Source organism: Phyllopteryx taeniolatus, chromosome 11 (genome assembly GCF_024500385.1).
Source record: "Phyllopteryx taeniolatus isolate TA_2022b chromosome 11, UOR_Ptae_1.2, whole genome shotgun sequence".
In the NCBI taxonomy this organism is placed as follows: Eukaryota; Metazoa; Chordata; class Actinopteri; order Syngnathiformes; family Syngnathidae; genus Phyllopteryx; species Phyllopteryx taeniolatus.
The window spans coordinates 3845143-3873101 of NC_084512.1; the positions used below are offsets into that span (position 1 = coordinate 3845143).

General features: G+C 44.0%; 1 protein-coding gene across 1 annotated transcript in view; it reads right to left on the minus strand.

Annotated features, from left to right (window-relative positions):
- LOC133486262 (sodium/potassium/calcium exchanger 3-like) overlaps positions 1–27959 on the minus strand; it is a 110833-nt gene that overhangs the window by 67033 nt on the left and 15841 nt on the right. Inside the window, 2 exon segments of the mRNA XM_061791144.1 lie at positions 5038–5115; positions 6125–6271. Coding sequence (XP_061647128.1) covers positions 5038–5115; positions 6125–6271 — 225 coding nt within the window.

The following is a 27959-nucleotide window of genomic DNA, read 5'->3' on the forward strand; positions in this document are numbered from 1 at the left end:
CTTATATGCCATCCAAGGTACATTGTCCACATCTGCAATGTTTTGCTAAAGTCTGTTTTTTTTCTTTTTTTCCCCCAGACCTTGGCTCCCAATCTGTAGCTCTTTGCCCTCTAGCTGTCATAAGGCCTAAATTTGCCCATGTCTCATGTTTACTTTTCATTAGAGACACGTGTGACATCATATGATTACAAAACAGGAATTGCACTGCTTGTGGCCCGAATTTCATAACTTCATGTTCATATTTGTCGTAGGACCGGGGGTCTCCTTGCATCTCAATGTGATATGCAAATTGTTTTTTTGTCATTTCATCTTCAGGCTTCTTAACATTATTTTCAGCACATCTAAGCAATTCTTCCACTGCCCACACAGGGGGTGCATTTACCAAATCCAAAGTCCAACAAAAATGTGGAGTCTCATGGCCCTCTCGCACATATATATTGTTTTCTTTGCCCAGTCTTTTTGCCATCTTTCCATCTTTGAATGGAACAATTGCAATGTTCAATACTGTCATTAAATTTCTGCCCAATAAATTTACTGGGAACTGTGGGGCCACTACAAGGGGTGCTCTAACATGGTTTCCTGTTTCTGTATCATAGATAACTCGTTGTTTTGTCAGGGTGTCTATATTTATTGCTTCACTAGCAACTCTAACAATGATTTTCTCTTTAGACATTTCCACATTTTGTTTTTTTTTCTTCTTATCACTATTCTACATGCTCCTGAATCACACAAAAACATGTAACTTTGTCTAGCTACTTTTTCTAATGAGTTTATATCATTTTCTATTTGTATATCGCTAACAGTCAACTTTTACAAATTGTCTGTGTTCAGACTTATCTAGTCATGCGTAACTTCCTATATTTCCTTTCTGAGGACAATCTCTTGCCCACTGTCCCTCTTTGCCACAATTCCAGCAACCTTCTGCATTCAGTTTTGACTGATTCCAACTCTCTCTTCCACTATTACAACCTCCTCTTCCTTTCTCACGACCATGGCCTCTGCCGCGTCCTCTACCTCTTCCCCTATTTCAAGCATAATTTTCTTCCTCTTCTCCTTCATCACACACACAAGTGTGGCTAGGAGATTTTTATATGGTTTAGCTTCATTGTTTAAGAGGTTTCATGACCCAGTGCCAACCCTGCGTATCGTATCGTATCAATATCATATCATCCAACCATCCATTTTCCGAGGTTGCCAGCCAGTCGCAGGGCACATAGAAACAAACAAACCATTCGCACTCACATTTACACCTACGGGCAATTTAGAGTTGTCAATCAACCTACCATGCATGTTTTTGGGATGTGGGAGGAAACCGGAGTGCCCGGAGAAAACCCACGCAGGCACAGGGAGAACATGCAAACTCCACACAGGCGGGGTCGGGGATTGAACCCCGCCCCTCAGAACTGTGAGGCAGACGCTCTAACGTGCTGGAGCCGATCCCAGCTATCATCGGGCAGGAGGCGGTGTACACCCTGAACAGGTTGCAAGCCAGTCGCAGGGCACATAGAAACAAACAAACCATTCGCACTCACATTCACACCTACGGGCAATTTAGACTCTGCAGTTAATCTACCATGAATGCAGCCCTATGGTCCAATAAACCTGGTCCTCAGAACTGTGAGGCAGACGCTCTAACCAGTCGTCCACCCTTCCACCAATATCATATCATATATGTCTAAATAAATTATATACATGGATTTAATTTTAGTCAGAAGACGCCAACGATAAAGAAATGAATATTAAGTTTGGGTTCAAACCATCATGTGATCGGCGTGTAGTTATCATAGTTTGGCTGCACACACACCACGAACACCAAGAATGGGGAGAAAACATAATCGCCACACAAATAGGATGATTTATACAATATCTATACTAATACTGATTGACACTGACAGATGTGGGAGCCTACAGTGACCTTACAGAAATTGTTATTATGAAAGAAACCCAATGTATGGATATTGTGAAGTGTCTGCAATGTTCCATGTAGTGACGGTAATTATGAAAGACCAACAAACACTGCAGATTATCTGAATAAACCAAATACAAATAAAACAGATTACAACATTTTTAAAGTGATGCCAAAGAATTGTGCTTATTTGTATAGTAATCATATTCACAAGCATATTTGAGAATTACACAAAAAGATAAACATAGATTTTTTTTCTTTACATCATCTGTGTCTGCTTTTTGAAGGAGTACATACCAAATTTCCCCAAATTCTCCAAAGCAGCCATTTGTAAGAGCAGAATTTAGATCAGAGCGTGAGGGAGGACAAAATTGTAAGCGTAAGCGATTTGAGCTAAAGGAATTGCATATGAGCAAGCTACAGAGATTTGCAGGCTTGTGATCAAAGCTGATGGCATTCCCTTTGACAGCTGGAAGGCCCTGGAAGCTAATTCAAACTCAGGGAGCAAATACAGAACCAAGCATACTCTTGATTTAGACCATCATTTTTGCTGTCTTGAATATTTGTCATCAATGCTCATTATTTCAAGCAGGTCCATATACTCCTGATGTATGACTACAGGTATAGATTCAAACATTTCACCTGGTACATGAAAGGTTAAATAACCTTTGTCTTTTTTTTGTCCCGCATCGCAGTGTATAAACCTGTATAAAAAATAAACCTAGAAAGTGTAAGGTAAGGTGTGATGCCATGCTATCCTCTTTCTCCCATGTTATATAATTATGGGCTTTATATAGAAATAGTAATGTTAAATTTCCCATTGCCCTCGAACAGTAAAACAATTCTAATGAGTTATATGTGAAACAAATGTCAACTTGTATACTTTGTGAACGTGTCTAAAAATAAATGTGGTCTTAGACAGCAACACATTATTTACATCTCTGTATTTGTCAGCAGGAAGTATCTGCCTTATATTCAAAAGTATCAGGCCTCAAATCTAAATTTGACCAGTAATGGGTTTGCATTTTCTGCCTATGCTGGTGTGACTTTTTTCGGGATAGTCCAACTTCCTCACATATTCCAAAAACATTAGGTTTATCAAAAATTCCCCATCGGTGTGAATGTGAGATGTATCGTATTTTCACGACCACTTAAAAGTTTTAAATTGTCTCCAAAATGGACGGAGCGCCTTATAATGCGGTGCGCCTTATGTGTGTACCGAGTTCCAAAATCTGTAAATGTTGTTGTGTGACTTTAATGAGTGCTCCGCTTGACTGACTGGGAGCATTTCCTGCCGACACGCTGCTTATATAGAGGAAAGGCGGACGTGACTGAGGACAGCATGGGGACGTAAAGGGGGAAGGGTGCGCGTGAAGGAGGATGCTAAAGGCACGCCCCAGTAGGTATATAGCTCCGGCGTGTGCATTGTGCAAAACATCGGTTTGGCTAAGGAACCCCGAAAATGGCACCTACGAAGAGACACGCTTACGTAGCACAGTTTAAACTGCAAGCTATCAGTTACGCGGAGGAACATGGGACTCGAGCAGCCGCGAGAGAATTCACGATCAACGAATCCATGGTTCGCAAGTGGAGGAAGATGGAAAACGAGCTTCGCCAAGTCAAGAACACGAAGCTGAGTTTCCACGGAAACAAGGCGAGGTGGCCCGAGTTGGAAGACCAACTTGAGCAATGGATTAATGAGCAAAGACTAGCCAGGAGAAGCGTCTCTACAGTCCCCATTCGACTGAGTGCAATAACTGGGAGCTTGCCATCATTCCGGGAGGCTTGACGAAGGAACTCCAACCGCTGGACATCGGTGTAAACAGGGCGTTCAAAGTGAAGTTGCGAGCGGCATGGGAGCCATGGATGACAGATGGCGAACAAATTTTTACTAAGACTAGGAGGCAGCGCCGATCGAGTTACGCCACAATTTGTGAATGGATTGTGGATGCTTGGGCTAACGTGTCTGCTTGCACTGTTGTTCGAGCTTTCGTAAAAGCTGGCATAATTTCTCAGGAGCCGCACGGCAATGAGACTGACTCCGACAATGACGAGAGGGAACCTGCCGTTTTTGATGGAGAACTTGCCCAGCTGTTCATTTCGGATACAGAAGATGAGGACTTTGATGGATTTGTGGATGAGGATTGATCAAAAAATAATGTGAGTACATTGATAAATACTTCAATAAAGTACAACCGAACTCAGTTTTGCTCCCGCTGCCTTTTTAAAAACATTGTTTTAGCGTGCATGCATGCTACCATATGTTTTAAGATAGCGTATGTTTTACCATGCCTGCACCCAATAATACAGTGCGCCTTATGTATGTGCTAAATACATAAATAGACCCCGTAACTGAGACAGCGCCTTTCAATACGGTGCACCTTATGGTCGTGAAAATACGGTAAATGGTTTCCTATCTATATGTGTTCATCCATCTATGTCAATGACAGATAGTGACAGGCAGAAAATCCATAAACTGGCAGAAGGTACATTAAAACGGCTACAGCAGAATTAAAGGGGCGACAATTAATCGACAACTAATCGATTATCAAATTAATCGAGAACTATTTTGATGATCGATTAATTGTTCCTAGCCATTGTTTAGCTTAAAATTGTCCAAAAACCTCAGATTTCAGCCTCTCAACTGTAAATATTCTGTTGTCCTCCAGGAAAGCAGACTGATTATGATTGTGTTTAAATGACCTCGCTATTCCTGTGAACATGGCCATAATTCTGGACTTACAAAAATTCCCTTCAAAATAGACTCAGTAGTAATTGTAGGTTTGTTTTCTGATTTAAATGTTTGCTTTTCAGTCAGACTTTGGCACCGCCCACATTGTGGACGCATCAGCCTGTCACAGCCTGACTCGTCAAGCGCAGAAGGCACATACACAGGCACATTTCCTCATTGAACTACTATGTATTCTGCAGTGTAATTTTTTCCTATATTGAAAGTCTGGATGTTTCTTTTAGACAATAACAAGTGAAAATAGTAGCCCTATGGGGGGCACAAGCCAGTGCAAACTAGGCCGGTCCCAAGCCCGGATAAATGCAGAGGGTTGCGTCAGGAAGGGCATCCGTCTTAAAACTTTGCCAAACAAATATGAGGGTTCATCCAAAGAATTACATACCGGATCGGTCGTGGGCCGGGTTAACAACGTCCGCCACCGGCGCCGTCAACCAGCAGGGCGTCGTTGGAAATTCAGTTACTGTGGATCGAAGTCGAAGAAGAGGAGGAGGTGGAAAGCGGGTTCTTTGGCAGAAAGAGAAGAGGAACGCACAGAGCCTAGAATTGAATGTGGGGAATTTGAATGTTGGGACTATGACAGGAAAATCTCAGGAGTTGGTTGACATGATGATAAGGAGAAAGGTTGATATATTGTGTGTCCAGGAGACCAGGTGGAAGGCAGTAAGGCTAGAAGTTTCGGGGCAGGGTTTAAATTATTTTACCATCGTGTAGATGGGAAGAGAAATTGAGTCGGGATTATTTTAAAAGAAGAGTTGGCTCAGTATGTCTTGGAGGTGAAAACAGTAGCAGACCGAGTGATGAGGCTGAAACTTGAAATTGAGGGTGTTATGTATAATGTGATTAGTGGCTATACCCCAAAGGTAGGATGTGACCGAGAGGAGAGAGAAATTCTGGAAAGGCTAGACAAAGTAGTTCTGAGCATCCCAGAGAGAGAGTCATGATTGGTGCAGAATGTAATGGACATGTAGGTGAAGGAAATAGGGGTGATGATGGTTAAGATCATCGCCTGCCACCGTGGGGGACCTAGGTTCAAGACCCCGACTGGACCATCCGCCAACATCCCCCGGACTCATGCCTGTGGTGTCCTTGAGGAAGACACTGATACCACGAAATGCTCCCCGGGCGCTTCAGCTGTCCCCTGCTCCAGTGTGTTCAACTAACATGTGTATGTGTTCACTGGTAAAATGCAGGGAACTAATTTTGTGTGCATGCATGCATGTTCATGACAATAAAAGGTGATTCTTCTTCTTTTTTTCCCAGAAGAGGCAGGAACATAGGGTGATCTGCAAGAGCGGAGGTAGGAGCACGCAGGTGGATTACATCTTGTGCAGATGATGTAATCTGAACGAGGTTACCGACTGTAAGGTTATGGTAGGGGAGAGTGTGACTAGACAGCATGGGATGGTGGTGTGTAAGATGACTCTGGTGGTGGGGAGGAAGATTAGGAAGACAAATACAGAGCAGAGAACCATGTGGTTGAAGCTGAGACAGGATGAGTGCAGCTTTTCGGGAAGAGATGAGACAGGCTCTCGGTGGACAGTAGGAGCTTCCAGAAGACTGGACCACTGCAGCCATGGTGATCAGAGAGGCAGGCAGGAGAGTACTTGATGTATCTTCTGGCAGGAAAGGAGAGAATGAGACTTGGTAGTGGAACCTCACAGTACAGGAAATCATACAAGGAAGAAGGTTAGCTAAGAAGAAGTGGCACACTGAGAGGACCGAGGAGAGGCAAAAGGAATACATTGAGATGCGACACAGGGAAAAGGTAGAGGTGGCAAAGACTAAACAAGAGGCATATGATGACATGTATGCCAGGTTGGACATTAAAGAAGGAGAAAAGGATCTATACAGGCTGGCCAGACAGAGGGATAGAGATGGGAAGGATGTGCAGCAGGTTAGGGTGATTAAGGATAGAGATGGAAATGTGTTCACGGGTGCCAGCAGTGTGCTAGCTAGATGGAAAGAATACTTCGAGGAGTTGATGAATGAGGAAAATGAGAGAGAAGGGAGAGTAGAAGAGGACCAGGAAGTGGCAATGATTAGTAAGGGGGAAGTTAGAAAGGCATCAAAGAGGATGAAAAATGGAAAGGCAGTTGGTCCTGATGAGATTCCTGTGGAGGTATTGAAGCATCTAGGAGAGGTGGCTGTGGAGTTTTTGACCAGCTTGTTCAATAGAATTCTAGTGCGTGAGAAGATGCCTGAGGAATGGAGGAAAAGTGTGCTGGTGCCCATTTTTAAGAACAAGGGTGATGTGCAGAGCTGTGGGAACTACAGAGGAATAAAGTTGATGAGCCACACAATGAAGTTATGGGAAAGAGCAGTGGAGGCTAGACTCAGGACAGAAGTGAGTATTTGCGAGCAACAGTATGGTTTCATGCCTAGAAAGAGTACCACAGACGCATTATTTGCCTTGAGGATGTTGATGGAAAAGTACAGAGAAGGTCAGAAGGAGCTACATTGTGTCTTTGTAGATCTAGAGAAAGCCTATGACAGATTACCCAGAGAGGAACTGTGGTACTGCATGCCGAAGTCTGGAGTGGCAGAGAAGTATGTTAGAATAATACAGGGCATGTACGAGGGCAGCAGAACAGCGGTGAGGTGTGCTGTAGGTGTGACAGACGAATTTAAGGTGGAGGTGGGACTGCATCAGGGATCAGCCCTGAGTCCCTTCCTGTTTGCAGTGGTGATGATAGGCTGACAGATGAGGTTAGACTGGAATCCCCGTGGACCATGATGTTTGCAGATGACATTGTGATCTGCAGTGAAAACAGGGAGCAGGTGGAGGAACAGTTAGAAAGATGGAGGCATGCACTGGAAAGCAGAGGAATGAAGATTAGCCGAAGTAAGACAGAATATATGTGCATGAATGAGAGGGGTGGTGGGGGAAGAGTGAGGCTACAGGGAGAAGAGATAGCAAGGGTTTTAAATACTTGGGGTCAACCATCCAGAGCAATGGTGAGTGTGGTCAGGAAGTGAAGAAACGGGTCCAAGCAGGTTGGAACGGGTGGAGGAAGGTGTCAGGTATGTTATGTGACAGAAGAGTCTCTGCTACGATGAAGGGCAAAGTTTATAAAACAGTGGTGAGGCCAGCCCTGATGTACGGATTAGAGAAAGTGGCACTGAAGAGACAACAGGAAGCAGAGCTGGAGGTGGCGGAAACGAAGATGTTGAGGTTCGCTCTCGGAGTGACCAGGTTGGATAAAATTAGAAATGAGCTCATCAGAGGGACAGCCAAGGTTCGATGTTTTGGAGACAAAGTTAGAGAGAGCAGACTTCGATGGTTTGGACACATCCAGAGGATAAATAGTGAGTATATTGGTAGAAGGATGATGAGGATGGAGCTACCAGGCAAGAGAGCGAGAGGAAGACCAGAGACAGTTGATGGATGTCGTGAGGGAAGACACGGCAGTTGGTGTTCGAGAGGTGGATGCAGGAGATAGGCTTACATGGAAAAGGATGACGCGGTGTGGCAACCCCTAAAGCAGGGGTGGCCAACTAGTCAGAGACTAAGAGCCACTTTTTTTTCTGTGTTACTGCAAAGAGCCACATACACGGGTACACATGAACATCATCTTTTAATCATGTATGCACGCATACACAGACCTCTGCTCAGCCAGATCTAATGAAAATAACCACACCAACATGATAATATCAGTAATTTTCAACAGTTAACATTGTGTGCACTGTCTCACACACACAAACTCTCAGTTCAAGCAAGTCCACAAACAATAATAGAATAATTTTCAATAACATATTTCTCTTACTATGCTGCTTAGTGAGACTTCTGGCATTCCTTATCTTGAACAATCCTCTTCAAATATGGCTTGTATTCTGTTGTTGCCACTCTAAGCAATTCTTTCAAATGAGTGTCAGTCAGAACAGATCGATGCTTTGATTTCACATGTTTCAGGGTAGAAAACACAGACTCGCAGACGTACGTTGACCCAAACATGGATAGTATCTTAAGCGCAGCTCGTTTGATGTTGGGGTATTTTTCAATTGGCACACTTTTCCAGAACTCAACGGTCCCTTCCCTTAAAACAGCTTTCAGTTGATCCTCCTCACAAAGGTCGATCATCTCCAACTCAGCCGCAGCCTCATCTGTGACGAGCGGGGCTTTCAAACAGCCTGGCTTCCAAGCCAGCTGATATGATGCAAGCGTTACGGTCTCCGAGTGTTTTGTAAATTTTTTGCATAACTGCACCTGCTTTTCTGTCTTGCTTTTCAAAGCGACCAACTTGTTCTTGCGAAGTTCAGTCCCTTTTGGAAATTCCTGTTCGATGTTAGGGTGGAGTGAGCTGAAGTGACGCTGAAGATTTGAAGCTTTGAAATGCGCTAATGCTGCGTGACATATAAGGCAGATCGGCTTGCCATTACGTTTAACAAAAAAATATAAACTCTCCCACTCTGGCAAAAACGTCCTGTGTTTTTCTTCATATTTTCGTTTGGCTGTGCTTTTTTCCCTGCCATTTCAAGAGGTAACTTGACGGAAATTGTTTACAACACAAATGATGTCACACCAAAGATTCTCTCGTCGCTCGTTTGACGTCACTCAAACAGGCTTACATGGTCAGTGTGCCATCTAGCTGTAGGGGGAGTGAATGACAGCGCCAGCCAAGCATTTTTGACGCATGTCATGTGACAGCTCCTGAAGAGCCGCATGAAACTAGTTAAAGAGCCGCATGAGGCTCGCGAGCCGCGGGTTGGCCAGGCCAGCCCTAAAGGGACAAGCTGAAAGGAAATGAAGAACGAGTGAAAATAGTAATAGTTAAACATTTTAATAGGTTTCTTTTTTGAAAAATCGATTGTTGAAATGCCTTGTTGAGGAGAGAAGACAACTTATTAGAGATTAATTTCCTCATTTAGAAATGGGTATCATCAGCTCAATTTTGTATTGATTGCAACACAAATGCCTCTAAGATGTTGAAAAAGAGTTCCCATGGCTGACACAGGTGTTTTCTGTCGGTGCATGGTGGCATTGTGTGACAAGTGGCATTGTGTGACAGACATCGACTTTGATGGGCACTGCTTGCAAACTTGATATGCAAGGCTGGACTTTGATATGCACGGATGGTTATTGCAACGTATTCGTACCGTTTTAATCAATGACCGCTTAATAAATTAGTGATTTTTCAGCATATTAAATAAGCAATTTAACATAATTTTGGGGTGCTATAGCTGTTGTTGAGCGAGTGACGAGGTGTCTCCAAAAGACCAAAAGCTTTACGTTGCTTAATGTCCCAAAATTGCGATCAGTCATCACCAAAATTTATATGGAAATTTATTTACGTCCACTTGCACCTCCAAAAATATCATAAGAATCGGCCCAATATTTTGGGATTTTATGGACGCTAAACATTTTCCTCTCCATAAATGATCACTTGAAAAAACCAAAAATGCGTAACGTCCAGAAAATCCATATTGGTTCTGTCATTCTGATATTTTCAGAGGTTGAAGTGGGCATAAGGAGAGATGTCCACATACATTTTGGGTGATGATTGATGATAGTTTCCTTCCATTAAGCAACAATGGGCTTTTTCTGTATTGTGATACTTGTCCATAAAATCCAAAATATTGAGCAGATCTTTGTAATATTTTCAGACGGTGAAGCTGCCATGAGTACAGATGTCCACATAAATTTTGGTGATGACTGCTGACAGTTTTGGGACATTAAGACACATATACGGTATGATTGCTAGGGTTAATGAGGCTTGCAAGGATGTGGCACTCACCTGCCGTGTTTGTATCAATTTCATCGATGACACCCCAATAAATTTGTGATTTTTCAGCATATTAAATTAAGGATTGAACATAATTTTGGGGTGCTATAGCTGTTGTGTTCATGTGAGAGAGCTGTTGTTCATACGAGATTGCAACGATATATGACAGCAATACAACTTGAAGAAAGTGGTGTAGGGTAACTCAAGCAAGCTGTAATTTTTTATTAGTTCCTGAAAAGTTATCATTTTGGAGGTGGCGGGATGTCATCTGACAGCAACAATATACAAAAACATGACTAAATACTGCCACTTTATAGTGTAGTAAATTCCTTTTTTCCACACCAACTTTGCAATGAATTCTCCACTTAGGCCTCTGACGTCACACCAAGACATGGGGGCTGTGTCGATTTTAGCGATGAAAACAGGGTGTTCCAAAGGCAATTGCTCCAAAATGCATCCGTCCATCCATCCATTTTCTACCGCTTATCCAAGGTCGGGTCGCGGGTGCTTCCGGGGGGATCCCGAGGCGTTCCCAGGCCAGCCGAAAGACATAGTCTCTCCAGCGTGTCCTGGGTCGTCCCCGGGGTCTCCTCCCGGTGGGACATGCCCGGAACACATCACCGGGGAGGCGTCCGGGAGGCATCCGAATCAGATGCCCCAGCCACCTCATCTGGCTCCTCTCGATGTGGAAGAGCAGCGGCTATACTCTGAGATCCTCCCGGATGACCGAGCTTTTCACCCTAACTCTAAGGGAGAGCCCGGACACCCTGCGGAGTAAACTCATTTCGGCCACTTGTATCCGGGATCTTGTTCTTTAGGTCACGGTTGGGGAACACTGCTTATAGAGCATGCATTTTACCTGCTAAAGAAGAGACTGCTTAGATTCTTCAGGCTCACGGGGAGCTGGATCCTATCGCTATAGAAACAGCCACTGTTCATAGTCCCTCATATCATCATTTAGTGGGAACCAAACCCACGCTGCCTGAAGTCAGGCGAGAGAAACTGTTTTTTTTCACTTTAATATATTTTGAGTATGTCTGGTCTAATACTTTTCGCTCACCAAAACGTTTGATGTTTTGTTACAAATAATGATAACTCTCAAAGTTAGATATCCATATATGCATACTGTATATCCATATATCTCTATAAGTAAATGCCCAGGAATAAATGCTGAATTTTAGTCAACAATGCTGCCTGAGTCTAAAATATATTGGATACTATTGGAAAACGGCGGCACGGTGGAAGACTGGTTATAGCGTCAGCCTCACAGTTCTGAGGACCCGGGTTCAATCCCTGGCCCCGCCTGTGTGGAGTTTGCATGTTCTCCCCGTGCCTGCGTGGGTTTTCTCCGGGCACTCCGGTTTCCTCCCACATCCGAAAAACATGCATTAATTGAAGACTCTAAATTGCCCGTAGGTGTGACTGTGCGTGCGAATGGTTGTTAGTTTGTATGTGCCCTGCGATTGGCTGGCAACCAGTTCAGGGTGTACCCCGCCACCTGCCCGATGATAGCTGGGATAGGCTCCCCTGGTGAGGATAAGTGGAATGGAAGATGACTGAATGAATGTATGAATTTCATTTCCCTAGTGAGGAGAAGCGGCTCAGAAAATGGATGGATACTATTGGAAAACAATAACATATCAATCCAATAAGCAAAACATAAATAAAATTGACAAACGCCAATTGCTACTGCATTGTTTTACAATAAGTTGAGAAATAAAGTAAGAAATATGTGAAGGAATGTTTGAAGAGAAAAGGGAAGATAACATCTCGAGAGTGAAGATTATGGAATCTTTTCTTCCACTCTTCTCTAATTTTATGTCACTGTGGATCCCAGAATACACACTGCGGGTACAGAAATAGGGTTTGGATTGGATGATGAATTAGCCCGGGCACATTTGTGGAGAGGGAGTGACTGAAGAGCAAGACAATAGGAACAGATGTTCACAGTAAAATTTAATACAAAACATGGCCCAGAGACAAAACTCAGTTACCTTTTGCATATCACATCTATCACAACAAAGCTCAAATTCTATTAATTTGTCAGTGTGTGTCCATTCAACGAACAATGACTCAATGAACTTGTGGGAGAGTGTTCCTTAGGACGAGCAATAGAGTGAACAAAAAAAGGGACACACTTACAAATAATTCTACAGCTTTCAAAAAATAAAATAAAAATAAAATACCTGTCCTTCAAAGGGTGTGACATACAAATAAATAATAGGAATGATCACTACCTAAAAATGCAACAACCTGCAATATTTCTCGTAGTAATTACAGCATAACATTATATTTTACCAACAATCCCCATAATATTGTGCATGTATGTATAGTATAGTATAGTATAGTATTATGTGATGAGTTACATAATGCAAGAAAAAACCTTAAATTATGATATCCATGTAACTGAAAAGGAAAACCTTTCATTTTTGAAAAAGTATTGGACATCTAGCAAACAAGACGTTATGAAAACACACATTAGACCAACTTAAAGTTGGTAAATCCACTTGATTTAGTAGCCACGAATTAATCCATCCTATGGCAATCACTGTATGTATGGGTTATTTTCGAAATCCATTTCTTCATATAGGGCAGTAAATTTAATTTTAAAAGCTGCAACTGGTGTTGTTGTAGGGCAGAATTTTACAATTTTGGGAAAAAAATTAAACTTAATGAATTAATCACAAATCTGACTAATTTATTGTGACTGGTCACCAACTTGGAATTTGTAATTACCATACTGAACCATCAAATTAATGCAAGGATACATTCATTCATTCATTCAGTATTTTTAAAAATTCTGAATCATTTAACTTTGAATTAAGTGGTACAGCATATACACTGCAGTTATGAGGAATTACAACAAACTTCATTTCAGAAAAAAATCAAGTCTACTGTGTACACAAACAGATTAATGCATTTTTTTTTTTTAAACTACGGTAAGTGGCATCAAAAGGCTATGGTTTTAAGTTGCATTCTGCACTCTGAATTTAAGTTTGCTCCATTTGAACTTTGAACAGAATTCTTTCTTCTCAAGCACTTTATCCTAAACAAAATAATAATAATAAAAATAATAATAATAACTGCTACGATGTAGGACAACAGATTCACTTGTCCCGCAAAACCTCAGTCTATTTATTCTACCCTTTCAGCAAGACAAGTCTTGCTTGTTCTCGAAGGATTGATGCTAACGTTATCTCTGGTGTCCATGCTCGTTGGAAAAATTTGCATTAAGGCAATGGCGTTGCCTTAAAGCGTTTTAGTGATAAACAAAAAATACTTTATTGCACGCAGCCATTCTCTTCACGGTTTGACTTGGTGATTTATTTATTTCTCTTTTGAAAATAAGCCAACAATATCAGGATCTGAATTCAAATGTAACTGGGTACAGTAGAATGTTTTGCCACTGTATAGCTGTAATAAGGAGCATTCTTTATTTGCTCACTTCGTGCTCATAACTAGCTTCTCGGTCCAGTGGAAAAAGTGGATGTTGTGCTCTTTCAAACTGGAGGCTTTATTGCATCCTTCTCAGCAGTCAACATAACCAATGGCAGTCAAAGCATTTACTTGAAAGGTTTGCTTCTGGACAACATGCCATTCCACGCCATACCTGACAGCGCACAGTTACATTTTCTTCCCGCTCAAAAGTGCACACGTGACAAAAGTCAAAGGTCACACTTTCACAACAAATACAGTAGCTCGGCAGGGCTCGAGACTAGGTTTTTGCACTGGTTGAACTAATGTGCCCAACATTTCTTTTTTTTTGGGTGCACCAGCATAAAAGATAGGTGCACTCTAATTTTTGACTGCATCGCATTCAACATCGTAGTCTTACATGGTTACTTGGAAAAAAAAAAAAAAAAAAGGAGCTGCCTGTCTTTCTTAGGCAGTTTTGACTGGTAAATGATTAACTAACAATCTGGTCGATAAAGTTCTATATTTGAAGCACAATTCCACAAGACTTAATGAAAAGTGCTTAAATTGCTCCGAGTCAGAGCGTTGCTAATGACTTACGGTCGAATCAGGCCTTAACAAGGTATTCGGTTGAGGAGTGGGAGGACTGCGGTAGTGATGGGACGAACAACACTGGTGCGGCAGCACTGTGCCGAGTGGACAAGAGTGAAACTCCGTATTGGTGCGTGTATCGCTTGAAGAAAAAAATCATGTGACCAATACAGGAACTGTGTCGTTTGGGTGTGCCGTGCCAAATTGTGTTTATAAGGAAACAAACTGTGTTGACATGTTGCAGATTTGTTGGATGGAGTTTTGCTTTTGCTGTTGGATTTTTGCTTGCCCTCCTCACCTTGTTCCACTGACTTCATGGATGGTTCCAAGAAGTTTTCCCCAGTCTGGAATAATTTTTATCTTTTGATGCCAAATAAGGATAATCTTTTTCTCCTTTTGTCATTGTTTACTGTTAATTTTGTAATTAAATATGTTTGTACTGTTTTCTGGTAAGAGGTTTGAATTGTTTTCAGATAAATTAACTTTTTATTTTATTGGAGGTGAAGTGTTACATCAATAAGAGCACTTCATCAATGCTCGGCATGGCAATGAAGAATTGTCAGATACTCGTGTGAGTACCCCAGGTATGTTGAAATTCATACATTCATTCAGTCATCTTCCATTCCACTTATCCTCACCAGGGGAGCCTATCCCAGCTATCATCGGGCAGGAGGCGGGGTACACCCTGAACTGGTTGCCAGCCAATCGCAGGGCACATATAAACAAACAACCATTCGCACTCACAGTCACACCTACGGGCAATTTAGAGTCTTCAATCAACCTACCACGCATGTTTTTGGGATGTGGGAGGAAACCGGAGTGCCCGGAGAAAACCCACACAGGCACGGGAAGAACATGCAAACTCCACACAGGCGGGGCCAGGGATTGAACTCAGTCCTCAGAACTATGAGGCAGACGTTCTAACCAGTCTTCCACCGTGCCGCCTATATATTGAAGTGTCACCATCAAAATGTCATCTGTGTTGTTGGGTCTGTGATGAAGCTGTCTTTTTTAAATTGAGATCCCAGCATATGAAACACAACTTTTATTCGAATGACAATTGTCAATTGTCCAGAATCAGTGCTTCTAAATAAATTGACAAACCCAACTGAGTGAGCAGAGTTTAATTAAAGTGGAGGATACAGGAGGAATGCACATTTTGTTCACATTACTTTTTTTTGAAGGATGGCAACATTTTTCATCCAACCATTCCATTGTTTTCCACTTATCCGAGGTCAGGTCGCGGGGGCAGCAGCCTCAGCAGGGAAGCCCAGACTTCCCTCTCACCAGCCACTTCCTTTAGCACTTCCGAGAGGATCCCAAGGCGTTCCCAGGCAAGACGAGAGACATAGTCTCTCCAGCGTGTCCTGGGTCACCCCTTGGGGCCTGGAACACCTCACCAGGGAGGCGTCCAGAGGCATCCTAAACAGATCCCCGAGCCACCTCATCTGGCTCCTCTCAATGCGAAGGAGTAGCGGCTCGACTCTGAGATCCTCCCGGACGACCGAGCTTCTCACCTTATCTCTAAAGGAGAGCCCGGACACCCTGCGGAGGAAACTAATTTCGGCCGCTTGTATTCGGGATCTTGTTCTTTCGGTCACGACCCACAGCTCGTGAGAATAGGTGAGGGTAGGAACGTAGATCGACCGGTAGCCTTTCGGCTTACCTCCTTCTTCACCACAACAGCCACACCACAATTCTCTTTCTGATATCTTGGGTGATTTCTTTTGACTTTCCCATGATGTTACACAAAGAAGCAGTGTGTTCAGGTGTGTTTTCAGGTGTGTGTTCAGTTGTGCCTTCAAAAAAATTCACAGGTGTGTCTCTAACTAACTCAAATGTTGTCAATAAATCTATCAGAAGCTTCCAAATACATGACATCATCATTTGGGTTTTCCTAAATTGGAATACAGAGAATAAAGGATATTTAAAGGCATATGATTTTAATTTATGCAAACTTGACCTTGAAGAAAGTGATGAAAAATTGTCTAAGAAAATCATGCTCTCATTTTTCTGGCATTCGGCCAGTTTAAAAGTTTAGTCTAATTTCATGTCAGACAGTGAGAAAAACAGCGTATATGTTTATTTTTAAATCCTGTATGTAAACTTCTGATTTCAACTGGAGTGGATGTTATAGGTTCAGGACTTTTATTATGTTATTGGCCAGTTATTACTGTTATGGGCCCATTACATTTTAAAAAGGTCAAATTTATGAACTTATGGGCTATTATTACCTTACGGGCTTCTACAGGAGAAACCCATAATATAATTACAGCCCAGAACATAATAAATGTACCCTTTTAAAATGTAATAGGCCCATAACATAATTTAATATTCTATATATCAGTTATTACATTCGCAAACATTATTATTGTTATTTTTTTTACCAGGCCAATAACGTAATACATTTTTACTTTTATTGGCCAAAAGTTATTACATGATAGGTTCAGGACTTTTATTACGTTATTGGCCAGTTATCACGTAATGGGCCTATTACTTTTTAAAATGGGCAAAGGCGAATGCTGCTATTCTTTTTCTGATATGCTATTTACGTGGTAACCTTGTGAAAGAGGCTTACAGTAATTTCTCGTTTATAAATGCGCATTTTATTTTGTAACCATTGGAAGTATTCAATCTCATCGACTGGCAATGACTTATGGGGTCCCTCAAGGGTCAGTTTTAGGACCCCTCCTGTTCAGCCTGTATATGCTACCCTTGGGTACAATTCTTCAAGAACTTAAATTTTGAGATAGCTATCAGAATCAGAATCAGAATCAGAATAAGAATCAGAATCATCTTTATTTGCCAAGTATGTCCAAACACACAAGGAATTTGTCTCCGGTAGTTGGAGCCGCTCTAGTACAACAGTTTCAATTTACAGAAAACTTTGGAGACAAAGACATTGACAAAAAACAATTGTGCAAAAAGATGCAGAGTCCTCTAGCACTTAGAGCAGTTCGAATGACTAATATTGCAATAGACCGGTGCAATGACCATTGTGCAAGGGGCGCTGAGACTTCAAGGAGTGTATGCGGTTTAAAGTGACGAGTAGTGCGATAATCTGGGACAATGTTGGTTGTGCAAATGTTACAGATACTCCTCAAACAGTGTGCAATGGAGCATATGCTACTCTGGCAAGAGTGGCCAGTATATGCAAATAGTGCAGCATGGCGAGACAACTACAGTGAGTGCACGAGTAATACATAATTGGCCCCACAGAAATGTGACAACGAAGTCAAAAAATTGCCAGCATGTTGTAATGGAATTGTAGGTCAGGTGTTTAAGAAGTTGATCGCAAGAGGGAAGAAGCTGTTGGAATGTCTACTAGTTCTAGTTTGCATTGATCGGTAGTGCCTACCTGAGGGAAGGAGCTGGAAGAGCTGGTGACCTGGGTGCGGAGGGTCCGAGAGGATTTTGCACGCCCTTGTCTTAGTTCTGGCAGCGTGCAAGTCCGCAATGGTGGGTAGGGGGGTACCGACAATCCTTTCAGCAGTTTTGATTGTCCGTTGCAGTCGGAGTTTGTCCTTTTTTGTAGCAGCACCGAACCAGACTGTGATGGAAGAACACAGGACTGATTCGATGACCGCTGTGTAGAACTGTCTCAGCAGCTCCGGTGGCAGGCCGTGCTTTCTCAGAAGCCGCAAGAAGTACATCCTCTGCTGGGCCTTTTTGAGGACGGAGTTGATGTTAGTCGCCCACTTCAGGTCCTGAGAGATTGTAATTCCCAGGAACTTGAAGGTCTCGACGGTTGACACAAGGCGGCTGGACAACGTGAGGGGCAGCTGTGGCGAAGGATGCCGGGGTCTCCTCTCGGTGGGACGTGCCTGGAACACCTCACCAGGGAGGCATCCGGGAGGCATCCGAATCAGATGCCCCAGTCACCTAATCTGCCTCATCTCTACAGTCTTGAGGGCTTTCAACTCCAAGTTGTGTCGGCGGCACCACAGCTCCAGCCGCTCCACTTCCTGTCGATATGCAGACTCGTCACCGTCCTTGATGAGGCCGATGACAGTGGTGTCATCTGCAAACTTCAGGAGTTTGACAGTCGGGTTCGCTGAGGTGCAGTCGTTCGTGTAGAGAAAGAAGAGCAGCGGAGAGAGGACACAACCTTGGGGCGCCCCAGTGCTGATGCTGCGTGTGGATGAGATGGTCTCCCCCAGCCTCACCTGCTGTGTCCTCCCCGTCAGAAAGCTGTAAATCCACTGGCAGATGGCAGGTGAGACGCTGAGCTGGAGAAACTTGGATGTTTGACACAGTCCGCGCAGACTTTGAGGCAGGATGGGGACACATGGTCCGGGCCTGCCGCTTTGTTAATCTTTTGTTGGTTGAAGATGCGTCTCACATCCTGTTCATGAATGTTTAACGCAGAAGTCAGAGGTGTGATTGTGGTCGCGGGTGCGGCCGGGTGGGTGTGTGGTGTGAAACTGTCCCTTTCAAATCTGCAGTAGAAGGTATTCAAGTCGTTGGCTAGTGTGCTATTGTTCTCAGCTTGGGGGGATCGTCGCTTGTAATTAGTCAGCGATTGGAATGCATGCCAGACTGATTTAGAGTCATTTGCGCTCAACTGTTTTTCCAACTTTGCTGCATAGTTTCTTTTTGCAATGTTAATTTCTTTAGTAAGCTGGTTTCTAGCTCGATTATACAGGGCCCTGTCCCCGCTCTGATATGCGTCCTCCTTAGCTTAAGTTTAGCAGTGAACCACGGCTTGTTGCTGTTGAATGTGCGAAAAGATTTTGTTGGTACACAAACCTCTTCACAGAAACTGATATAGGATGTAACAGTGTCCGTATATTCATCCAGGCTGCCAGCTGAATTTTCAAAGACACTCCAGTCTGTGCAGTCTAAACAGCTTTGAAGTTCCATCTTGGCTTCATTTGTCCACTTTTTCACTGTTTTCACTGTAGGCTTCGCGCATTTAAGTTCTTGCCTGTACGTCGGTATTAAGTGAATTAAGCAGTGATCAGACGAGCCCAGGGCTGCACGAGGAATAGCGCGGTATGCGTTTTTTACCGTAGTGTAGCAGTGGTCTAAAGTATTATTTTCCCTGGTAGGACAGTCGATATGCTGCTTGTATTTAGGGAGTTCGTGGTCGAGTTTAGCTTTGTAAAAGTCCCCGAGAATAATGAGGGGTGAGTCCGGGTGTTTTTTTTCAATTTCGTTGACTTGTTCGGCGAGCGTTAGCAGTGCGCCGTTCGTGTTAGCTTGAGGGGGGATGAACGCGCCAGCCAGTATGAATGATGCAAACTCACGTGGCGAGTAGAATGGTTTACAGTTTAAAAATAGCGACTCCAAATGCGGGCTGCAGTGTGTGCTGAGCACCGTGACGTCCGTACACCATTTTTCGTTGATATAGAGGAATATCCCGCCGCCCTTTGTTTTCCCCGATGATTCCATGTCGCGGTCCGCTCGATGAATGTGGAAACCGGGAAGCATAACAGCGCCTTCGGGTACAGTGTCGCAAAGCCAGGTCTCCGTGAAGCACATGGCCGCGGAACGTCCGAAGTCTTTACTGGTCTTTAACAGAAGATGAAGCTCGTCCATTTTGTTGGGTAGGGAGCGTACATTCGCAAGGTGGATCGACGGGAACGCTAATCTGTGTACTCTCTTGCGGAGTTTCACCTGAATGCCGGCCCGTTTCCCTCTGTGGCGCCGCTTCCGTCTCCATGCGGCGAAAACCGCGGACGCCGCTCCGGTAAGTAACTCGGGGAAAAAACTGAGCGGATTTGCGAACGTTGGTGACAGAAAGTCCGGAGTAGCCTCCTTGATGGTTAGCAGGTCTCCCCTTGTGTAAGTGAGTCGTGTAAGGTCTCCAAAGACGGACGAAAAACACAAAAACAAAAACAATACTAGAGAGCGCGTTACCGAGGCGACCACACTGGTAGGCGCCATCTTGGTTTATGCAGATGACACACAGTTTTATCTAGCAGTGTCTACAGATAACTACAGTTCAATTGAGTTGTTGTGTCACTGTCTAAAACATATATATCTGGATGAGCCAAAATTTTCTTCGATTAAACCACAACAAAACTGAGATAATTGGTTTTGGCAATAAAGAAAAAGGGGATTGCTGTTAGTAAATACCTGGAGTCACTCTCTTTAAAAACACTTTGTTCTGATAGAGTCTAACCTGGCACGGTGACCGACTGGTTAGAGCGTCTGCCTCACAGTTCTGAGGTCCGGGGTTCAATCCCCGGCCCCGCCTGTGTGGAGTTTGCATGTTCTCCCCGTGCCTGCGTGGGTTTTCTCCGGGCACTCCGGTTTCTTCCCACATCCCAAAAACATGCATGGTAGGTTAATTGACAACTCTAAATTGCCCGTAGGTGTGAATGTGAGTGCGAATGGTTGTTTGTATGTATGTGCCCTGTGATTGGCTGGCAACCAGTTCAGGGTGTAACCCGCCCGATGATAGCCGGGATAGGCTCCAGCGCGCCCGCGACCCTAGTGAGGAGAAGCGGCTCAGGAAATGGATTGATGGATGGATTCTAACCTGACTTTCAACAGTCATATCAAATCAATTAATAAAACTGCCTTCTACCATCTGAAGAACATATCCTGTGTGAAGTCTTGCATGTGTCAAGCAGACCAGGAGAAGCTCATCCATGCTTTTGTCTCAAGCAGACTTGACTATTGTAATGGTCTTCTGACTGGACTCCCTAAAAAGAGCATTAAACAGCTGCAGTTCATTCAGAATGCTGCAGCTCGGGTTCTGACCAGAACAAAGAGGTGAGAGCATATTATCCCAATTCTAAAGTCTTTACATTGGCTTCCAGTCAGGTTTAGAATATATTTTAAAGTTCTGCTACTGGTCTATAAATCACTAAACGGTTTACGTCCTGAATACATGAATGAAATGCTAATGGAATATAAACCCAGTAGAAATGGAAATAAAAAAATAAATGGAATAAGTTGCCAGCAGAAGTGACGTCAACCCCAAGTCTAAATGTTCTCTCTTCTTTTTTTCATGCATTTCCACTTTTAAATTATATTTCTTGCACTGTACGCTGTTTTAATTGTATTTTTTAAATGCTTTTAATCATGTAAAGCACATTGAGATACCTTGTGTATGAAATGCGCTATATAAATAAATTAGCTTTGCTTTGCTTTGATTTTCCCCCCCCAAAATGTTTTAAAAAGTCAATAGTGCTCATTATATATAGGTATAGGGGAAACTGGAAAAAACTTTCCCATTTTATAAATGTATGCCGCCATCTCGAGGTTAGGAAAAAGCTGTACAGTTTCATTTCAAAATGCCACCACCCCCTACAGGTTATGAGAAAGGTGTACACTTTCATTCTAATATGCCACCTCCACCTAGTGGTTATGAAAAAGGTGTAGCCTACACTTTCATTCCACTATGACAGCGGTACATATGACTGCATATATGTACAGTTTACATACCCTGGCAGAATTTGTGAAATGTTTTATTTTTTTTTTTTTTAATATGACTGATGACTGAACAAAAAACATGATTAATTTCTTTATGGTTATGTTTTGTTTAATGATAATGCTTTTCTGAAATGCTTGACCGTTTAATTTGAATCCAATTAAAATAAAATTAAATTTGTTTCGCCTGGCCTTTCATGTTTTCTTTAAAGAATTGTACACATCTTACAAATTCTGCTTGGGTCATAAAACATATGAGCACAACTGTGTGTGTTCTCATTTACTAAATAAAAGTAGGGCTGTGAAGTTTCAAAATAAGAGCAAGTTCCATCCATCCATCCATCTTCTACCGCTTTTCCGAGGTCGGGTCGCAGGGGCAGTAGCTTTAGCAGGGACGCCCAGACTTCCCTTTCCCCAGCCACTTCATCCATCTCTTCCGGGGGGATCCCGAGGCGTTCCCAGGCCAGCCGAAGGATGTAGTCTCTCCAGCGTGTCCTGGGTCGTCCCCGGGGTCTCCTCTCGGTGGGACGTGCCTGGAACACCTCACCAGGGAGGCATCCGGGAGGCATCTGAATCAGATGCCCCAGTCACCTAATCTGGCTCCTCTCGATGTGAAAGAGCAACGGCTCTACTCTGAGATCCTCCCGGATGACCGAGCTTCTCCCCCTATCTCTAAGGGAGAGCCCGGACACTCTGCAGAGGAAACTCATTTCGGCCGCTTGTATCCGGGATCTCGTTCTTTCGGTCACGACCCACAGCTCGTGACCATAGGTGAGGGTAGGAACGTAGATCGACCGGTAAATCGAGTGCTTCGCCTTTCGGCTTAGCCCCTTCTTTACCACAATGGATCGATACAAAGTCTGCATCACTGCAGACGCTGCACCGATCCGCCTGTCGATCTCCTGTTCAATTCTTCCCTCACTCGTGAACAAGACCCCAAGATACTTGAACTCCTCCACTTGGGGCAGGATCTCATCCCCGACCTGGAGAGGGCACGCCACCCTTTTCCGACTGAGGACCATGGTCTCAGATTTGGAGGTGCTGATTCTCATCCCAGCCGCTTCACACTCGGCTGCAAACTGCTCCGGTGAGAGTTGGAGGTCACGGCTTGATGAAGCCAACAGAACCACATCATCTGCAAAAAGCAGAGATGCAATACTGAGGCCACCAAACCGGACCCCCTCTACGCCTCGGCTGCACCTAGAAATTCTGTCTATAAAAGTTATGAACAGAATCGGTGACAAAGGGCAGCCTTGGCGGAGTCCAACCCTCACCGGAAACGAGTCCGACTTACTGCCGGATATGCGGACGAAACTCTGACTCCGGTCGTACAGGGACCGAACAGCCCGTATCAGGGGGTTCGGTACCCCATACTCCCGAAGCACCACCCACAGGACCACCCGAGGGACACGGTCGAACGCCTTCTCCAAGTCCACAAAACACATGTAAACTGGTTGGGCGAACTCCCATGCACCCTCGAGGACCCTGCCAAGGGTGTAGAGCTGGTCTACTGTTCCACGGCTAGGACGAAAACCACACTGCTCCTCCTGAATCTGAGATTCAACTTCCCGACGGACCCTCCTCTCCAGCACCCCTGAATAGACCTTACCAGGGAGGCTGAGGCGTGTGATCCCCCTGTAGTTGGAACACACCCTCCGGTCCCCCTTCTTAAAAAGGGGGACCACCACCCCAGTCTGCCAATCCAGAGGCAGTGTCCCCGATGTCCACGCGATGTTGCAGAGGCGTGTCAACCAGGACAGCCCTACAACATCCAGAGCCTTGAGAAACTCAAGAACGAATCTCATCCGACCCCTGGGGTCTTGCCAACGAGGAGCTTTTTAACCACCTCGGTGACCTCAACACCCCAGAGATAGGAGAGCCCGCCTCAGAGAATCCAGACTCTGCTCCCTCATGGGAAGGCATGTCGGTGGAATTGAGGAGGTCTTAGAAGTATTCTCCCCCCCAACGTCCCGAGTCAAGGTCAGCAGCGCCCCATCCCAACTATACACAGTGTTGATGGTGCACTGCTTTCCCCTCCTGAGACGTCGGATGGTGGACGAGAATTTCCTCGAAACCGTCCGGAAGTCTTTCTCCATGGCCTCACTGAACTCCTCCCATGCCCGAGTTTTTGCTTCAGTGACCACCAAAGCTGCATTCCGCTTGGCCAGCCGGTACCCATCAGCTGCCTCAAGAGTCCCACAGGCCAAAAAGGCCCGATAGGGCTCTTTCTTCAGCTTGACGGCATCCCTCACCATTGGTGTCCACCAATGGGTTCGGGGATTGCCGCCACGACAGGCACCGACCACCTTACGGCCACAGCTCCGGTCGGCCGCCTCAGCAATGGAGGCGCGGAACATGGTCCACTCAGACTCGATGTCCCCCGCCTCATGAGCAAAGTTCTGTCGGAGGTGGGAGTTGAAACTCCTTCTGACAGGGGATTCCGCCAGACGTTCCCAGCAGACCGTCACAATAGGTTTGGGCCTGCCACGTCGGACCGGCATCTTCCCCCACCATCAGGGCCAACTCACCACCAGGTGGTGATCAGTTAAGAGCTCCGCCCCTCTCTTTACCCGAGTGTCCAAGACATGCGGCCGCAAGTCCGATGACACGACCACAAAGTCGATCATCGAACTGCGACCTAGGGCGTCCTGGTGCCAAGTGCACGTGTGGACACCCTTATGCTTGAACATGGTGTTCGTTATGGACAATCCGTGACGAGCACAGAAGTCCAATAACAAAACACCGCTCGGGTTCTGATCGAGGGGGCCGTTCCTCCCAATCACGCCCTTCCAGGTCTCAATGTCATTGCCCACGTGAGCATTGAAGTCCCCCAGCAGAACGATGGAGTCCCCAGCGGGAGCGCTCTCAAGCACCCCCTCCAAGGACTCCAAAAAGTGTGGGTACTCTGAACTGCTGTTTAGTGCATAGGCACAAACAACAATCAGGACCCGTATAGTATAAGTATACCCACACCTGCTCGGTGCCTCTCACCGTGGGCAACTCCAGAGTGGAAGAGAGCCCAACCCCTCTCAAGAGGACTGGTACCAGAGCCCAAGCTGTGCGTGGAAGCGAGTCCGACTATATCTCGTCGGAACTTATAGAGCAAGTTAATAAAAGGAAGTATTACGTGTTCAAATAAAGTTCTTCACTTAAAAATAATTGTTTGTAAAAAAAAACTAAAAAAAAATACAGCTAATACGTCATGTTTTGATCATATGGGTAGAAGCAAAATCATGCATTGTAAAAATGCATTATACATAGGTAGAAGGGTTTTCCAGAATCTTGAGGTCAACTTTGGGGGTGCGTATTATACATTTTACATTTTACATGGGTGCGCATTATAAACGAGAAATTACGGTATGTGTCACACCTCAGAAATTAAAGATCAGCATTCTAAAAATTATTCAATGACAATATAGCATTTGAAAATACATGCTGTGATCAATTTTTGTCTTTCGGTTTATATTTTATACAACTTCCTATTCAGGGTCAAAGGGAAGCTGGAGTCCACACTCGCCAGTCAATCACAGGGCAAATGAAGAGTGCATTGAGTCAAACCCATAGCTGCTGCACAAGTCAGTTATGTAGAGTAAATCACTGCATTATCAACTGCTCTATTTTTTTCTAATTGGTTAATTAATTAAACAAACATTACCACTAATATTATCCAAAATCATTTACAAAATACGTCATATCGACAGAATTCTGAACCAGCTTTGTTATAATTTTCTTCAGCTTGAATCAAAGTACCTTCATATCTATCGAGCTAAAAAAAAAAGTTGTAGTCAGAATGAGTCAAATGTTCAGTCTACAGCTTGGCGGATTGGTTACGTCCCACTGGAGCTTTTTTTGAATGAGGCTAGTCAAGGACAATTAGTGTCAATCAAAGAACTCTAAGTGAATGTGCCAGGTGCCTCCTGCAGTGTTATACAAGTACAGAAGTGTTCTACGCTCACCCACACAGTGGTACTTAGAAAAAAATTGTTTTGAGTGACTCACACCTGCAGCTATTTGAGCTAAGGTAATGGCTGGCATTATATTTAGAATGATTTTTTTGAGACATCCCTGTACTAGAGAGCTTATCCTCACTTGGGTCGCAGGTGAGCTGGAGTCATTCCGAGCTGACTTTTGGGCTATACCGTGGACTGCTCACCAACCAATTACAGGGCACATATAGACAAAATATATATATTCACACTCACAATTTGAAGTTTTCAGCGAACCTAACCTGCATGTTTTTAGAATGTCGGAGGAAGCAGACTACCTGGAGAAGACCCACACAAGCATGTGAAGAACATGCAAACTCCACACAGGGAGGCCTGAGAGTTAAACCTAAAAACCTGTTAAATGGTATGTTTTACACTATGTCACACTGCAGGGCAATTCAGATTTTTTTGCCCAGTGCGACATGTATCTGATTTTGTCATGTCAATGTGAACAGTACAATTCCGATCCAACTCAGGCCTCTTTCATATGTGGATATAAATCGGATATGTATGCGACGCAAGTGCAGTATGGACGCTCACAGGGCGCGCATCCGACCCATACGCCATCAAATGGCGACAAACGTCACAATTGTTCGGGAAAAAAAAAACATGCCACAAAACGGCAAGGGCGGACGAAGGAGCAGAAAAAAAAGATTCTTTAGAACTGATAAATATAAGAAAATGTTGACTCCAGTTGCACAATATCCTTGAAATCGCCACAAGTGTGTCAAGACGAAACCTAAGCGAGGGGCCATATTTACTTCCAGCAACACGGCGACTCGTATTTGTGCGCTTACGCAATGTGACGTCCTGGTCTGTGCTCTCTAGGCTTTTACTGATATTTTGGTCGTCACATTTTACAGCACAAGCCAGACAGCTTCCACATCAGAGGGATTCTATAGTTCAAAGGTATCAGTCAGGAAATTAGTACAAAATAATTTCCAAGACATTAAATAAACCATGGAGCATAGTGAAATCAGTCATCTTCAAGTAGGGAAAATATGGCACAACATTGACAATACCAAGAACTGGACGTCCCTCCAAAATTGAAGAAAAGACGAGAAGAAAACTTGTCAGGGATGCTGTCAGTAACATTGAAGGAACTGCAAGAATTTCTGGCAACTTCTGGCTGTTTAATACATGTGACAACAAACACATTTCGGTGGCTGAAATGGACCAAAAGTGCAGACTTTTTTGTTTTTACCAAAATACAACGGCCAAAATAACATGTTGCTTATTGACGCAACCTCTTTGCTTTGCCACGGCCGACACGCGAGGCTGTAGTCTCAATATTTAAGAAACATTTACTATTAACAAGGATTGCCCTACAGCGCTATGCTGACTATCCAGTTGAATTGACTGGGAGGTCACTATATTAACTTATTATATTATTACTATTGTTAACTTAAAGTCATAGTGTACCATAGGTCAACCATTAATGTGAAAGTTAAATCACACACACACTGAACGAGCTAGTGTTAACATAAACACACATTAACAACAAAGATTAACGTCTTTATTAGTGCAATAATAATGCAGCCCTATGGGGGGCACAAGTCAGTGCAAACTGTAGGCCGGTCCCAAGCCCGGATAAATGCAGAGGGTTGCGTCAGGAAGGGCATCTGGCTTAAAACCTTGCCAAACAAATATGGGCGTTCATCCAAAGAATTCCATACCGGATCGGTCGTGGCCCGGGTTAACAACGTCCGCCACCGGCGCCGTCAACCTGCAGGGCGCTGTTGGAAATTCAGCTACTGTGGGTCGCAGTCGAAGTCAAAGAAGAAGAAGAGGTGGAAAGCGGGTTCTTCGGCAGAAAGAGAAGAGGAAAACACAGAGCCTAGAACTGAATGTGGGAACTTTGAATGTTGGGACTATGACAGGAAAATCTCGGGAGTTGGTTGACATGATGATTAGGAGAAAGGTTGATATATTGTGTGTCCAGGAGACCAGGTGGAAAGGCAGTAAGGCTAGAAGTTTAGGGGCAGGGTTTAAATTATTTTACCATGGTGTAGATTGGAAGAGAAATGGAGTCGGGGTTATTTTAAAAGAAGAGTTGGCTAAGAATGTCTTGGAGGTGAAAAGAGTATCAGATCGAGTGATGAGGCTGAAATTTGAAATTGAGGGTGTTATGTGTAATGTGATTAGTGGCTATGCCCCACAGGTAGGATGTGACCTAGAGGTGAAAGAGAAATTCTGGAAGGAGCTAGATG